The sequence below is a fragment of the Notolepis coatsorum genome, assembly GCF_963971535.1.
Source record: "Notolepis coatsorum genome assembly, chromosome: 4".
Taxonomy (NCBI): Eukaryota; Metazoa; Chordata; class Actinopteri; order Aulopiformes; family Paralepididae; genus Notolepis; species Notolepis coatsorum.
Window position 1 is genome coordinate 60,075,192 of NC_140168.1, and position 16,766 is coordinate 60,091,957.

At 41.8% G+C, this 16,766-nt stretch overlaps 1 protein-coding gene across 1 annotated transcript in view; it reads right to left on the reverse strand.

The window, feature by feature from the left end:
- Positions 1 to 7,541: 7,541 nt before the first annotated feature.
- The window catches only part of LOC311226537 (protein lin-28 homolog A-like), a gene marked incomplete at both ends in the record, with an annotated part of 118,332 nt that continues 109,107 nt past the window's right edge, over positions 7,542 to 16,766 (reverse strand). The window contains one exon of the mRNA XM_084311957.1: positions 7,542 to 7,761. Coding sequence (XP_084168083.1) covers positions 7,542 to 7,761 — 220 coding nt within the window. The remainder of the gene's footprint in view (positions 7,762 to 16,766) is intronic.

Below are 16,766 nucleotides of genomic sequence, written 5' to 3' on the forward strand. Positions count from 1 at the left end.
GTGCGGGCACAGCTGTGAGATCCGCGCGAGGCCAGATATCTTGGAATGAATGCGTTTATTTATTTCGAACATAAATTGAAAATAAATAATAATAAAAAAAAACTAGACAATTCCGCGTGGGGAAATTGTGAAAGTGTGGGTGATGCCTGTGCACCACTGGCCAATGGGAGAGGGTCTGTATTGTCTCTTTCCACAGCAAAGGCACCTTGGTTGAGAAATGCAGGCTTCAATCTATGTTGTTTAGTGACAGTCTAATTGTTCAGTACTGTTCAGTACTGTTTCAAGATGCACAATGAGATATTCTGAGAGAATTGTTGAATAGATACACAAATGTTCTAGAATGTTTGATTATGACATCATACTGTGACATCACAAATGTTCTAGAATGTTTGATTATGACATCTTACTGTGCCCACAAATGTTCTAGAATGTTCTATTATGACAAGTAAATAAGTCAAGAACAAAACAAGAACACCATAAAGTCCAATTTTTTTTAAATAAATATATGATTCCACAGACATAACTTTGACCACAAGGCCACCTGACATACCCACATAGTGTATTATGTAGTCTTATGCATAATTGCACATAGTTCATGTATAATATTGTAAAATAGCTTAGACATAGCCTACTTGCATAGAATAGTCATGTATAATAATGTATAATATTGCTGGCTGTACAATACTGCTGTACACTGCTGTAGGCCTATAATACTGCTGTTCATATCCAGTATACACATTTACATTAAACATAATATTCACCATTCCTTAATTACCATCATACCCACATCATAGACTAGTGTATAGCATAGCAAAAGTATACCGTTACCTCCTGGCCCATGGAGACATTAACGTGTGTTGTCAGGCCTTACAAATAAATTTGATTTTGATTTGATTATCAATAAGGTAGGATATCTGGAACACACAAACACACTATTTTTTAAATCACATGCCATGAAACTCAGGGACCTGGCTGAATTTAAGACTGCACAAATCATGTTTAAAGCACAAAACAATTCACTCCCGGGTAACATCCAAAAATTCTGTAGAGAGGGGGGTTACAATTTAGAGGAGAGTCTAACTTCAAGAAACAGGCTGTTCATTCAACAATGTATGTATATTTCAGTTTGTGGAGTGAATATGAGTTGCATAAGATAAGAGTGTGAATACTGAATACTGTCTATCTGTATGTCATATGTTATGATGAATTGAAAATGGGGGACCCTGATGTAAACAAGACGAAAGTCTTTCTCTGGTCTGCATCCCCTTAACAATTGTGTGTATTGAGCCATACTGTACCCATTCTGCAATATGTTAATAAAGTTTTCAATCAATCAAGGTGGTAGGAATACATACATTTACACTTCATCCTCCTACACTCCTGCTTGTTTGTTTTTTAATCTGTTTACTTGTTTTTTATTATTATTTATTTTCAATTTATGTTCAAAATAAATAAACGCATTCATTCAAGATATTGTGTGAGCAAAAGTATAGTTAATTTACTCATACAGTATGTACATCCTCTGGCCTCGCGCGGATCTCACAGCTGTGCCCGCACAGTGCAATACACCAATTCAGCCATTGGGTGGGTGGCGCTGCTGAGCGGCCCTCACAGCGCGGCCGTGAGAGCGCGGCCCTGAGAGCGCCGCTGGCTCTGCGGCTCTGCAGCTGCATGCTTCTCCCCTGAACAGTCAGAGAATGTGTGAAATGCTGCCCCCTCTCCCAAGTCTGCAGTCACTGTTTGCTCTCAAACCAAGGTTTGATGGTTATAATTATAAATAGTAGCCTACTTAAAAACAACCAAACCATGTATAGGTCTACAGAGTTAATACAACAAAATACAAATAATAATGGTTGCATTATTGCCTGATGCCTTTGGTAGTGCATCTCATCAACTTGCAAGTTGTTGCATGAACCCAATGACCACCATGAGAGACCAGACCATTGTAGGCCTACATAGCTTTCAATCTTCAGGCCTATAGCCTTCTTTACTTTACCCTGGTTCAGGTCCCACTCTGTCCCGATACTGTATAAGTCTTCCATTGGTTCAAGGCCACAGGGCTAAACCACATTTTTTTTTCAAGGAGATCTGAATTCCCTATGTTTGTGTCCTGCGTCCCTTTTTTAATCTTCAAAAAACAGTTGCCTAGTTTTCCACCACCATACATGGCAACATAATATAATTGCTCATTGTATCAGTCATGAATACAAGGGGCTGTAGTGGAGGGTAAACTATGAAAAAATATAATATTTTTGTAGAAATATATAAATACGTTTATAGGCTTGTAGGTCTACACTTCGTCCTACTTTCCTGAAACAGATTTGGCCCAAACATCTCTCATAGCCAATAATAATGGATATATAGAGAATAGATTAGGCTGTAACCTCATAATGTCAGGTTAATGTCAAAGGAACTTTTTCTTTTAACCAACCCCATGCATGGTCAGCATTATAGTTTGACATCTTTAGACATCATTACATCCGTTTGTGTGTCTGTCCACAGTCAGTAAAGAAATGGAGCCCTGAAGCAAAAGCCAGAGTGCTCAGTGGGGCGTATTCATAAAACATTAAAAACTAAAAGTAGGTAATGACCAGTTCTTTATTAATCAGCTGTCAAAATGATGGGTCATACAAAAGGAAGGCCCTTTACAAAACTGTAAAAGAAGACTATACAATTATTTGAGAGCTTGTCCTTCAGAAAGAGGTCAGTCTCATGACTGTGGTCACTGAGAAAAATAGTTACAAAAAAGGTCTCAGTCAATCAAATGTACTGTAAAAGTACACGCAGGTCAATGAAACACAACACTTATCTTTGTCTTGTTCATCCTTCTTTAATTTCCCGTTGCATTGCAGCACAAAATATTGGAATTGTAGCCTTGGAGAGACAGTCAGCCGAGAGAAGAGCTATACACACACAAGCATCACTGTTCATAAGGCATGTGTTGTGTGGAACCCCGAGCATTGAATAATGATATAACAAAGAGTCATCAGGTATTTAAGTCAGCTCCATGTATTTGCAAGAAAATATCACAAAGATATAATGTACTGTCATAACAGTAATATCTCCTCTGGAATATCTTTTGCATTTTGGCAGAGCAACACCCCCGGGATGGCAAAACTGGTGGGCGTGGTGACTCTGGCAACTACAGATATGGGGTGTTGAGGTTTTTCCTTGAAATTGAAAATGTCTCGCCTTGTGCGAGTGTGCGATTATCTCTCTCAACCATCAAAATAAACAACAATGCTAAGACGTTATTAAAAAATTCTGCCTTTGGTCTTCAGTACATAATCTTTCATTATAAAACGCATAAATCAAAAATGACAACGTAGCTTTTAAGTAAAGACACAATAGACCTATACAATTATAACAGCAATTGAACATAACTTCATTGAGGTAGAACACTTTGCATTGAAAAGAAAATGTAAAAAAAAAAAAAAATATATATATAAATATTTCAAACATACAAAACAAATATCAGCTAAACACAATCTTACAAAATGGTTTTATGGACATGTCTTTGTTTACCCTTTGTAACAGACACAACGCTGTCCCATTTAAAAAAACCATTATCCCAAAACATCCTGAGGTAGACTTGTATAGATTTTTAACAAGACAATTCCTGTCTTGATCACACATTAAAAAAATAAACTACAGTCCTAAATGAAAGAGACAAGGGACAAAATTCCAATCGTCAGGACATGGAATGGATTAGACACGATACACATGGGACATTAGGCCCCATCGTAACACAGCGAAACAAGCATTATGCTGAACACATGTACATAATAGTGGCATAATGATCAATATGAATGCTCTTCAGCGTTTAGAGGGCTTTTAAACCTGCTTTGTTCACTTTGTTCGCAATTACCATCCCGGGAAAGCTATTCTACTATAATTCTACACCTGACTAACATGCAGACACAAAAAGGAACAATATTATATTAATGCTGCGATAAAGAAGTGGGATATGTACAGTAAAAACATTTCTTTTTTTTTGCTTTTTCTTTTTTTAATCTAGTGCCATGCTTTGATTTGGTAAGGGCAACGTTAAGCTGTTATGGTGGCCATTAACCGTGTGCTAGTTCTAGACACTGGGGCTGGGGCTTGTATTTACCGAACATCTCTGTAGGATTACTGATCCAGGTCCCCTTGACCATCTCAATTAATGATCTAAAAAAAGAAGTCAAAATGACAGGGGAATGCTCCCCACTTTAGAATTCACATGTTGTCACCTGGTGATGTCACCTGGATGTGAAGTCTGGTGGTATTGGTTCATACCGGTAGTCAATGAGTGGCACCGACTCTGTGGAGCCGCAGTGGTGTTGGTTCTCACAACCATATGAGGTTCATATTCTAAAGCTTGCATTAAGGGCCCACAGAGTCAGTGTCTGGATCAGTCCCAGGTCATTACATCCAGATTACATCATAAATTAAAAGATTTGCTGTAATTTCTTGCTTTAGGAGAGCGCAACTGTCCTGCGGCACATGAATAACATGTGAATTCTACAAATGGGAGGAAACCCCTTTTAAATGTCATCATCCGTAGACCTACTAAACTACCCCATACACTTGATCGTGATCATAGTGAACGCGGTTATAATATTTATCTAAAGAAAAAAAAAATTGTTTGGTTAAATCACTTGGTTAAAAACTGAAGTCATAAAGGGACTAGGTTAATATAATTACTTGCTATAATACTTGCTGTACAACACTGCCCTTCGGATAGGAACATCAACATAGTGCATGGCTCATTTGGCAACATCAATGCTCTGGGTTTCCCGGCAACCCAAGACATCGAAATAAATAAAAAACACTCAAGACATCTGCTAAAAAAGAAACTGAAAAGTTCTCCCAGACTTCAAAGTGAGGGACGCCAGCTAAATTTATGCTGGTTGAAGTCAGTGGGATGAGCAAAGCATTTCGATCCATATCCAGGATAGCGAGGAGTATGGTCGCATTGCATTGCTTTTGGCAAATTTTATATAAAAACACAGAAAATGCAAGTTGCAATGTAATAACACTCAGTACTTTTTGCAGTAGGGGTGAGAAGAATCTCCCAATATGATATTTTCAAGATATCTGGGCCATGATATATTATTATTGTTAATGTTCTGCGATACCTGAAATATTGTGATTTGATACTGTTATATATTGCCATTTACTTTCATTAGATTGCAAAAAAAAGAAAAAAAAGGCTATCTGATATAATAGCCCTTGAGCGAAAAGTGAAAATAGTTATACTGAAAAATATATCGACCTCAACATAACATAATACTGGGAGGGGAAAATATCTGAATATTATACTGAATAATTTTCTTCCCACCCCTAGAGCACAGTGATGTTACCTGTGCAGTAAAAAATGCAGTCAAGATGTAAATATAACACGTGATCAATTAGAAATCACAAAAGATGGTACTGTAAATACAGCTGTACATCGTTCTTGCTGCATTACCAATACACAACACAAGTATTACTAGTACACATGGTTGAAGAGAGACATTAGTAATGCTGCATTTGCATTTGATTATAATTTGGAGGTCGGAAATTCCGACTTCCTGCTAGGAAAAATCGAATAAAACGATGCGTCGACTCAGAGTTCAATCCTCAGCGCCATTTGACGTCATTTCAACATGGCCACTCACATCATATGAACATTAATGTTGTTATTAGCCGTTTTAAAAGTACTTTTGTAGGTACATTAGCTATATCTCATTGTAAACAGTCTTTGCGAGTTGTAGTTCATGCAGGACAAATTGTAAGAAAGAATTGCCAAAAAGTTTAGTGTAAGCAGCCATGTTTTTCCGACTTTGTAGCTCGAGCGCACATAGGTTAGAGATGATGCATTTCCCACTTCTGACTTCACACCTCCAACCATAAACAAATGCAGAAAGCTCAACTAAAAATAACCCATCAATTTGTCAGTCAGCCCTTGAACCAAAAAGCCATGGAAAGTACGTAGAGAGTTTGAAAGTGGGAGAATAAATAAATATAAAAAAGATAATATCTATATACATTTTAGTGGTGAAAATAACCCAGCCTCTCCAGGAAAACAAGGCCTGAGAATTTGATCATAAAAATCATTATATGTAGGCTAATTACAAAAGGAAAAAACAAATCACATCTCAACCCCTTCCAAGAAAGCCATTAGCATCACTTTGGCTTCACCTTACAGCTTTCAAGTAAAACATTTAAATAATTCATCTTTGGCAGCGTTTGAGAAATGTGCGAGAGACAAGCCATTTTGATATAAACTTATTTTCTTTTGCAGACAAAAGTCTACCATACAATCAATGTTGGTCTTGCATAAAACCTCCAATAATTAAATAATTATTTGGTATCTCAGAAGTCATTTCCTGACAACGTCAACGCTAATGTCTAGAATATCTGTGTCGTATTATCAAATCGTCTTCTTTCCCCTCAGTGAAATGGACTCCGGAGCTTGGAAGCAGACCTCAACAGTCCCATAGGAAGTTGAGGCTATATGGCACTTACAGTCAACGTATGCACAGTCAGCTTATGCACAGTCCAGTTGGCAACAACGGTATTAATAACATTCATTTAGCTACACATTCACTGGGCCAAACAAATGAATAAAGATCGCTTATCAATATCTGAAAAAGAGAACACGCAGAGACACACACTAGAAGATGCACCAACAACAAGTTTTGATTATTCGAAGCGAGGATTTAAAATAATTCAACCTCGTTCAATCATGCGGAATAAGAACGTAGTTTAGCGGTCGAGTCTAAGAAGGGTCCTCACTGCTGTACTGTGTCGGATGAGGACTTGTAAACTTAAGTAAATCTTAAGTGCATCTTCGAGCATTTTCACAAGGTAATTGTCGGGGGTCAAAGCCCGGGATATGTTCTGTGTCGGTACATTCGTGTGCATGATTGTATATTTCAATCTTTTCAAGTTAAGTAGTAGTTACTGGGTGATAAAGAAGGATGATCCTCATTACTCCTCTTAACTTCAGTTGAACCAGTCATGAACCAGCTCTGATGGTGCTGCTCAGGAAAAAACACAATGCTGTGCACAGGCTACTGTGTGTGTACTACTGTATGCTCCACACACACGCAGCTGTAACATGACAAGGCTTATTGCATTGTGTAAATACCAAAAAGGTCAGTTTCCCAGGCTCAGTTTACGCCAAAACCAAACTACAAATTCTGTCTGGATGCTACACGATACAAGTTTTGCAAAAGATATTTTTAAAAGGGTGAATCGAAACCTGGGAAACATCCCCATATTTCTGATTGTTTCATTACAAGACTAAGACACTTCTCTCTAAAGGCAGAAAAACAATAGCAGACAAAGAAAAGAGGTTTTTGAGTTTCACGGGTGGGTGTGTCTCTCAGCAGTCAATCAAATGCTGAGTTAACTAAACAGCACATTACAACAGTATCAAAGTAACATTCCTTCTTTGTCGTTTTTGTTAAATATAAACCTGAGGTAGTTAGGTCCGTAAGCAGCATTCCAGTGGGAGGGAAGGGGAGGGGGAGACCTTTTTTGATTGGAGTTTTGCTGGATCCCTGAATCGGTCAATCGGAGCTCTCTGTGGGCTGGGGGGCGGGGCTCTGTTCCTCCTCGTCGTCCCTCAGCGAGGTCGCTGTTCCCTGAGAGCCTGGAGAGGACTGCTGTGCTTTGATTGGACAGTTGGCGACCATGTGAGAAACACTCTGGCAGAAATGGCACTTTTTGGGCTGAGGCGGCAGCTGACATTCTTTGGCGTGGTGGTCTGGTCCTCCGCAATTATAGCATCTACACCACAGGGAAAGAGGGGGGAGGGGATCAGCAACCAACAGTAACCAATACACATGTCAGCACCAAGTAGAATAATTAAATAAACTGATACAATTATATAAAAGATGCATTTTCCCTTTGAAAACATAATTGCATTCAGGGTCAAATAGCCAATAGCGTCATCATAGCTTGGACCCCGCCCCCCACACACACCAAAAAGCACAGGTTTTATCAAAGTGCCATAGTCATATTGCTCCAGCAGAGGGCAACACACTCTCACATTTAGTTTCATATTGCTCAATCTAGCACTTGTTCACTCCATCAGTTTTAGACAAGTATGTAAACAGTTGCTAAGGAATGGTTACAATAGATCTTCCTCTTCTGGTTTTGTGTAGGTGGGGAAGGCCACTCTTTGAAAGCCCTGAATAAAAACCGTTCATATTGCACCTTTATGGGGTTTTAAACTTGTCCTCATAAAGCCCTTAATATAATTTTTTTCAGGAGTCTTGTATGCATGATGCTACCTACTGTCTAGTTCTCCTCCTCCTCCTCCTCCTATAAGACCAGGCTGCAGAGTTATCCTCCTCCTCCTCCTCCTCTTCCTCCTCCTGCTCTAAGACCAGGCTGCAGAGTTCTCCTCCTCCTCTTCCTCCTCCTGCTCTAAGACCAGGCTGCATAGTTCTCCTCCTCTTCCTCCTCCTCTTGCTCTAAGACCAGGCTGCAGAGTTCTCCTCCTCTTCCTCCTCCTCTTGCTCTAAGACCAGGCTGCAGAGTTCTCCTCCTCTTCCTCCTGCTGCTCTAAGACCAGGCTGCAGAGTTCTCCTCCTCCTCATCCTCCTCCTCCTGCTCTAAGACCAGGCTGCAGAGTTCTCCTCCTCCTCCTCCTGCTCTAAGACCAGGCTGCAGAGTTTTCCTCCTCCCCCTCCTCTAAGACCAGGCTGCAGAGTTTTCCTCCTCCCCCTCCTCCTCCTCCTCCTCTAAGACCAGGCTGCAGAATTCTCCTCCTCCTTTAAGACCAGGCTGCAGAGTTCTCCTCCTCCTCCCCTCCTTTAAGACCAGGCTGCAGAGTTCTCCTCCTCCTCCTCCTCCTCCAAGACCAGGCTGCAGAGTTCTCCTCCTCCTCCTCCTCCTCCTCCTCCTCCTCCTCCTCCTCCAAGACCAGACTGCAGAGTTCTCCTCCTCCTCCTCCTCCTCCTCCTCCTCCTCCTCCTCTAAGACCAGGCTGCAGAGTTCTCCTCCTCCTCCTCCTCCTCTAAGACCAGGCTGCAGAGTTCTCCTCCTCCTCCTCCTCCTCCTCCTCCTCTAAGACCAGGCTGCAGAGTTCTCCTCCTCCCCCTCCTCTAAGACCAGGCTGCAGAGTTCTCCTCCTCCTCCTCCTCCTCTAAGACCAGGCTGCAGAGTTCTCCTCCTCCTCCTCTAAGACCAGGCTGCAGAGTTCTCCTCCTCCCCCTCCTCTAAGACCAGGCTGCAGAGTTCTCCTCCTCCTCCTCCTCCTCTAAGACCAGGCTGCAGAGTTCTCCTCCTCCTCCTCCTCCTCCTCCAAGACCAGGCTGCAGAGTTCTCCTCCTCCTCCTCCTCCTCCAAGACCAGGCTGCAGAGTTCTCCTCCTCCTCCTCCTCTAAGACCAGGCTGCAGAGTTCTCCTCCTCCTCCTCCTCCTCCTCTAAGACCAGGCTGCAGAGTTCTCCTCCTCCCCCTCCTCTAAGATCAGGCTGCAGAGTTCTCCTCCTCCTCTAAGACCAGGCTGCAGAGTTCTCCTCCTCCTCCTCCTCCTCCTCCTCTAAGACCAGGCTGCAGAGTTCTCCTCCTCCCCCTCCTCTAAGACCAGGCTGCAGAGTTCTCCTCCTCCTCCTCCTCTAAGACCAGGCTGCAGAGTTCTCGTTCTCCTCCTCCTCCTCCTCTAAGACCAGGCTGCAGAGTTCTCCTCCTCCTCCTCCTCCTCCTCCTCCTCTAAGACCAGGCTGCAGAGTTCTCCTCCTCCCCCTCCTCTAAGACCAGGCTGCAGAGTTCTCCTCCTCCTCCTCCTCTAAGACCAGGCTGCAGAGTTCTCCTCCTCCTCCTCCTCCTCCTCTAAGACCAGGCTGCAGAGTTCTCCTCCTCCCCCTCCTCTAAGATCAGGCTGCAGAGTTCTCCTCCTCCTCTAAGACCAGGCTGCAGAGTTCTCCTCCTCCTCCTCCTCCTCCTCCTCCTCTAAGACCAGGCTGCAGAGTTCTCCTCCTCCCCCTCCTCTAAGACCAGGCTGCAGAGTTCTCCTCCTCCTCCTCCTCTAAGACCAGGCTGCAGAGTTCTCGTTCTCCTCCTCCTCCTCCTCTAAGACCAGGCTGCAGAGTTCTCCTCCTCCTCCTCCTCCTCCTCCTCTAAGACCAGGCTGCAGAGTTCTCCTCCTCCCCCTCCTCTAAGACCAGGCTGCAGAGTTCTCCTCCTCCTCCTCCTCTAAGACCAGGCTGCAGAGTTCTCCTCCTCCTCCCCATCCTCTAAGACCAGGCTGCAGAGTTCTCCTCCTCCTCCTCCTCCCCCTCCTCTAAGACCAGGCTGCAGAGTTCTACTCCTCCTCCTCCCCATCCTCTAAGACCAGGCTGCAGAATTCTCCTCCTCCTCCTCCTCCTCCTCCTCCTCCAAGACCAGGCTGCAGAGTTTTCCTCCTCCCCCTCCTTTAAGACCAGGCTGCAGAGTTCTCCTCCTCCTCCTCCCCCTCCTTTAAGACCAGGCTGCAGAGTTTTCCTCCTCCCCCTCCTTTAAGACCAGGCTGCAGAGTTATCCTCCTCCTCCTCCCCCTCCTTTAAGACCAGGCTGCAGAGTTATCCTCCTCCTCCTCCCCCTCCTTTAAGACCAGGCTGCAGAGTTCTCCTCCTCCTCCTCCTCTAAGACCAGGCTGCAGAGTTCTCCTCCTCCTCCTCCCCCTCCTTTAAGACCAGGCTGCAGAGTTCTCCTCCTCCTCCTCCTCCAAGACCAGGCTGCAGAGTTTTCCTCCTCCTCCTCCTCTAAGACCAGGCTGCAGAGTTCTCCTCCTCCTCCTCCTCCTCCTCTAAGACCAGGCTGCAGAGTTTTCCTCCTCCTCCTCCTCTAAGACCAGGCTGCAGAGTTCTCCTCCTCCTCCTCCTCCTCTAAGACCAGGCTGCAGAGTGATTGGCTCGGCTGAGAAGATCCATCAAAGATCTCCGCACTCAGAGCGCCAAGATTGCCTTTGACCCAATCCACCCTGGTCACCTCCACAATGTGAGACGTCCATGGTCATGTACCCTGTGTGTTAACCTGTTAGCTGCCGTTATGTTCTTGTGCAGATAACCAAGTACAATTCTGGTGTATCCCCCACATTCTATCGACATCGACTCATCAATGGTGGACTTAATATCACATTGGCTTTCCACTTTGTTGTGTTGATGAGCTAATAAGGAAACACCTGTTCATGTTCATGAGAGGCTTTCTGTTCATGGGTTAGTCCCCAAGGCTCACACAGCACATAGTCATTCTGAAAGAATTAGAAAAGAATAAAATGCACATAAAAACTGATTTTGAAATAGAGATTGGAAATATGGACTGGGAAAGAACATTTTAAATCCTCAATAACCCTCTCCAAGGCCTCATTTATACTTCAGAAAGAAGCGGTTCATCCGAGGAAAAAGAACATTCAGTTTGATGGGTCATATACATGTCGTACTGTGTAGTCTACCTACACTGTACAATACTTTAGAAGGTTAATCATTCCGTCTCTCCCAGTGTTTCCACTACATTAATTCGTCAATGGTGCACCACCACAGCACCAGAACTCTAACCTTACCCCCGCCACTAGACAAAATGGAATACCAACAAAACATTCTAATTTCCCCTTTAAAAAAGCACAAAAAAGATCCAGGTCCAGTGTTAAGAAATAGTACTCAGTCATTGTGATTAACTACCTAAATAAGAAGAGTTTTTAGTGCTGCAACCTGCACTGGAGACAAAATTAGGACAGACATGAAACCAAAGATCTCCCCTGAACACCTCTGCTGCATAATAATCTCAAGAGGAAACACAGTTGCTCTGATTAATACAACACCCATGTGTTTGGCAATTGGCTGCTTCACACCGACCATTCACATCTGTTCAAACGTGTCTATTGGGCCGTTTTAAAAAGAAAGGGCTCCTTCTATTCTTGGAACTATGCCAATTTCTCCAGAGATTCGACAAAACGTGCGATTGCCCAATCACACACCCCTGGATGACTATAGTTGCAAATTCACACCATGAAGGAAAATTATTACAGTATAAACATTTGTAGAGATGTCCTTTTTCTTCTTCTGATAACATGACCTAACAGACGAGTTTACATTTAGCCTAAGCTACTGTTTTGCAAAGAGCATTCTCCAAATAATAGGAACGTTGTGAGCAGAACCTTCAGAATCGTATCTCCCAACATGGAGCCCCTTTGCCATACACTTTTTGTATGTATTGATTTAGTTTAGTTTTTATTTTATTTTTTATTTACAGATGCACTCAAAATAAAAATTCTACTTAGCATCTTCAAGGGTCCTTCAGCTTGTGTCTTATAGTTGCAATATAGGATAATTTTACACCCTATGCATGCTGCTACTTAGCACTTAGTATATTTTCTGACTGTCGGTTTACGACTGTCGGTTTACCTTGGTATTCTTCAGAGTCGATAAGGATTCCTTTTGAAGGGACCTACTGTGACACAATTTGTATTGAATAAATGTTTATTCAAACCCAGATATATTCACTATGACATGAAGCTATACAGGATGTACTGTATGCAAAATAAACTATAGAACCAACAACTCCAGCTTTTGATAAGACAGCATATTCTTTGTATAATTCCTCGTTATATTTGTATATTATTTATTTTTAAATCTTAAGTTGTTTTATGTATTTTAAACTAAAGTTTCATATAAACCTAGGTAGAATATGCAGATTGTCGCCTTTTATTCTACATATTTATGGATAGGATTCTTTCAGAAAGAAACAGAAAAGATTTCTTACACGACACAAGCAACACCTTCTCCAAGTTAGTGGCAATGTTGCCCAACTCAACCGTCTCAAAATGTTAAGAGTGTAGTCACTTTTACAACCTTTTACCCTCAAGAACAGTCACCTTTTCCTTAACGTTTACAACATTTTACCCTCAAGAACACCAACATTTTCCTTAATGTTTACAACATTTTGCCCTCAAAAACAGTCACCTTTTCCTTAACGTTTACAACCTTTTACCCTCAAGAACACCAACCTTTTACTTAACGTTTACAACATTTTACCCTCAAGAACACCAACCTTTTCCTTAACGTTTACAACATTTTGCCCTCAAGAACAGTCACCTTTTCCTTAACATTTACAACCTTTTACCCTAAAGAACACCAACCTTTTCCTTAACGTTTACAACATTTTACCCTCAAGAACACCAACCTTTTCCTTAACGTTTACAACATTTTACCCTCAAGAACAGTCACCTTTTCCTTAACGTTTACAACCGTTTACCCTCAAGACCACCAACCTTTTCCTTAACATTTACAACCTTTTTACCCTCAAGAACAGTCACCTTTTCCTTAACATTTACAACCTTTTACCCTCAAGACCACCAACATTTTCCTTAACGTTTAAAACCCTTTACCCTCAAGAACACCAACCTTTTCCTTAACGTTTACAACCTTTTACCCTCAAGACCACCAACTTTTTCCTTAACGTTTGCAACATTTTACCCTCAAGAACTGTACAGTCACCTTTTCCTTAACATTTACAACCTTTTACCCTCAAGAACAGTCACATTTGCCTTAACATTTACAACTTTTTACCCTCAAGAACACTCACCTTTTCCAAAAATGTTCTTAAGTCCTGAACCCAACAAAACCGCACTTAATTTATAACCTATTTGGAGCCCTTATTTATTTATTCATTCATTCCATCTACTGTAGAAATTCATATTTCTGTGGTGGCGATAATGCCCTCATCCACTGAACATATGCCGCTATGGCCTTTGAATAAAAAGACACCAGCTATGGAGGCAGAATGAGGCCTCTGATGCATGAATGTGGAAACTGAATTCTCAGATCAAACTCTGGAGCATCTCAAAGCTAAATGTCACTTCCTTCCTTCCTCTTCGTCACCCTGCGCCTCCCAACCCCCTCCATCCATCCATTCTACAGAGAGGTTAGGTATTGATCAGTGTGGCCACGAGGGTGGGAGAGGGAGCCCTTTGTTTCAGTCCTGCTGTGACCTCTGAACCCTGACCCTAGCTCTCTCTCTCGCTGCCCCCACCCCATTTACACACCACACCCCATTGTTGCCATGGCAGTGGTCACCTTTGACCTCTCCCAGGCACCTACATCTGTTATCAATTAAATGGATAGGATCCTTTCCTCTCCTGAATACAACATTTATGTATGGTGGGTAAAAGAAAAAAGGACAGGAACATCTGAATACAATCAAATATAGCTGGTATTTAATGACAGGAAGCAGTAGGATATAATTTGATAACATAGTATGCACCAAAAACAGTACTATTACAACAGCAGAGGTACCTTCAACTGACCTGCATACCACCAACAAAACATACTTCAAGGAAAGTAATAAAATCTACTTCGAAACAACAAATGGCTTTAGCAAATGTCCTCCATGACTGCATCCATCCTGTGGCTCTGCTATGATAACTGCTAAGAATTGTATGTGGCCAGCTAGGATGTAGAGGTGAAGGAAGGGGGGGGGGGGGTACACGGCTGAGGCTCTCTGTGTGGCTATATCTCCCTAATGCTTGGGGATTTCAAATAATCTATTGATCCAGGTCAGATCACTGCTGGGGAAAGAAGGCAACCACGCTTCCATTTGGTCAGCTAAATAGTCCTTTGTTGAGCTTCTGTTTCCTTAAAAAGAGGGACTACATCACTCCTGTACTGGCCGTCTCCCAGTTAATTTATTTTAGTATTTATTTATTTATTTAAAAAGTTTGTTTGTTTGTTTGTTTACTAAGCTTCACATGGTATTTACATGGTGTATTTCTTACTATACTACTAAGTTCATCAGGTCTACTGATCAGGGGTTCTTGGTCATCCCACAGTTTTAGTACCTCAAGAGAATTCTGGATTCTACTTGACCATGTACTTGCAAGTAGAATTAGTTTATACTGGAGCAAAATTACCAAACAAAACAAAAAAGGGTGTTTGTGCCTACAAACAAGCTTTCAAAAAGGATTCTTTTGGTTTCCATCCGGAAAGTCAGAGCAGACTCAGCGTAATCTTTTCAGATATGTTACACGGGGGCAAATGGAACGAGGCGGTGACAGATTGCTTACATAGCACCGTACCGTACTGGTCCGAATATAAGACGACCCCGATTACAAGACAAATCTTTGGAAAAAGGTTTTCTTAACGACCAAATCTTGTTTTTATAAAGAAAGTTATTTTATTTGAGAACAATGATAATAAAACACATCTGTTTTATTCAATGTATGTTATTTTGATCATCTTTTGGTAAAATAAAAAAAAAATAATAATAAAAACATTGAATAAAACAATAGGCTGTTGTTTTTAACATCTTTTCTCTGACTGTTTGCATTTCTAAGGTGGTCTTTTGTGGCTCTCCATCTGCTAACATTACACTGTAACAGCATATGTCTTGGCTACTCGACAGTTGTTTGATGACTGCTTCGTTGATCACCATGATCTTAAAATTTACATCGTAACTCCTCTGTTAACTTGCCCGACTTTTGAGCCACTTTGTTCGAGCTGGTCACTGTGTCTCTCCATCTCTCCAGGTGCCTGTCGATGTATGCGTCGCGTGTGTTTTTTTCTTTTTGTTGTTTTTGTACTTTGAGAACACTCGTGTGGCGCAATCTGTTGTGAATATACTGTATAATGACATTTTAAAAAGTCTAGACCCTGAATCAACCCCCTACAAATATGTGGAATAAGCAGATAAACTTAATGGTTGAGGCTATACCTGGGCTGACCAAAGTAAATTCCCTCCATAACATTATTTTTGGCCCTCCAAAAAAGGTTCTAGAGATGTAATACATTTTATGTAATTCAACTATTTGAGAGGGGATTTTTTAAGTATTTTAACTATTGGGTTAAAGTAATTGATCTGGTTACTTTTGGAATGCCAACTATGAGAAAAGAAAATGTCAATAACATGACTTTTAGTTCAGTACAAATGTTTATTTAAATTAGACATGGAGTCGGGAACGGACTGAGACAAGGCCACAACCGGCCTGTGATATTATATTCCTCCAATGTGCTTAGCGTCTCCTCCAGACGTCAGACACATTTCCCATAATGTTGGCATTCCAATACCTACACGTATAGGCTAAGCATAATGAATGGATACTCTAGGGCAGTGGTACTCAGACAACTCAGGAGCCACATTGACAAAAACACCCTGTTCCTCAACCAAACCAACACTAGGCTACCAATAGACCAATCAGCACAAAGCCCATTTGTATAGCAAAGTCCCGCAACTGTAGTAGCCTAAGGTCCATATCCATAGAAATGGGATAATGTAGTAGGCTACAGAGTCTGATCACCACAAAATCTGCAGCTTTAGATTCTATCTGCCCCAGGCAGAAGAACAGGAGGGAGAGAGAGATAATTTCAGGTGTACTGTACATTGGACCATACCAGTGGCATTTATGATCAGTGTTGTAATAAAGACCAGCTAAACTAAGACCAAGTTAAGACCAAGAATTGAGGAGTCGAGACCAAGACTGATGGGGGGGCGAGAGCGAGCTAATAAGCAGGGTAGTTAACTCTCAAAAGTAACAAATATTACTTTACACATTACTCCCTGCCCTGGGAGAGGTAATTTGTTACACTAGTCATTACATTGCAGTGCACAAAACCAAATTAGGCCCCTTTCCCTTTGTATTTTCCGTTTGCAAGGTTTGTTAATATAATTTCGGATGAAAATAAACTGTTCCCCTAGCAACAGAATACTTCTGAAAAGGTCTACAATATATAATTGTCATTCAATGAGACAGGATGCAGTGGGCTGCTGCACCAGGTGGAGAGAGGACACTGCTGTGTCCTTGGATACGTTTCTCCT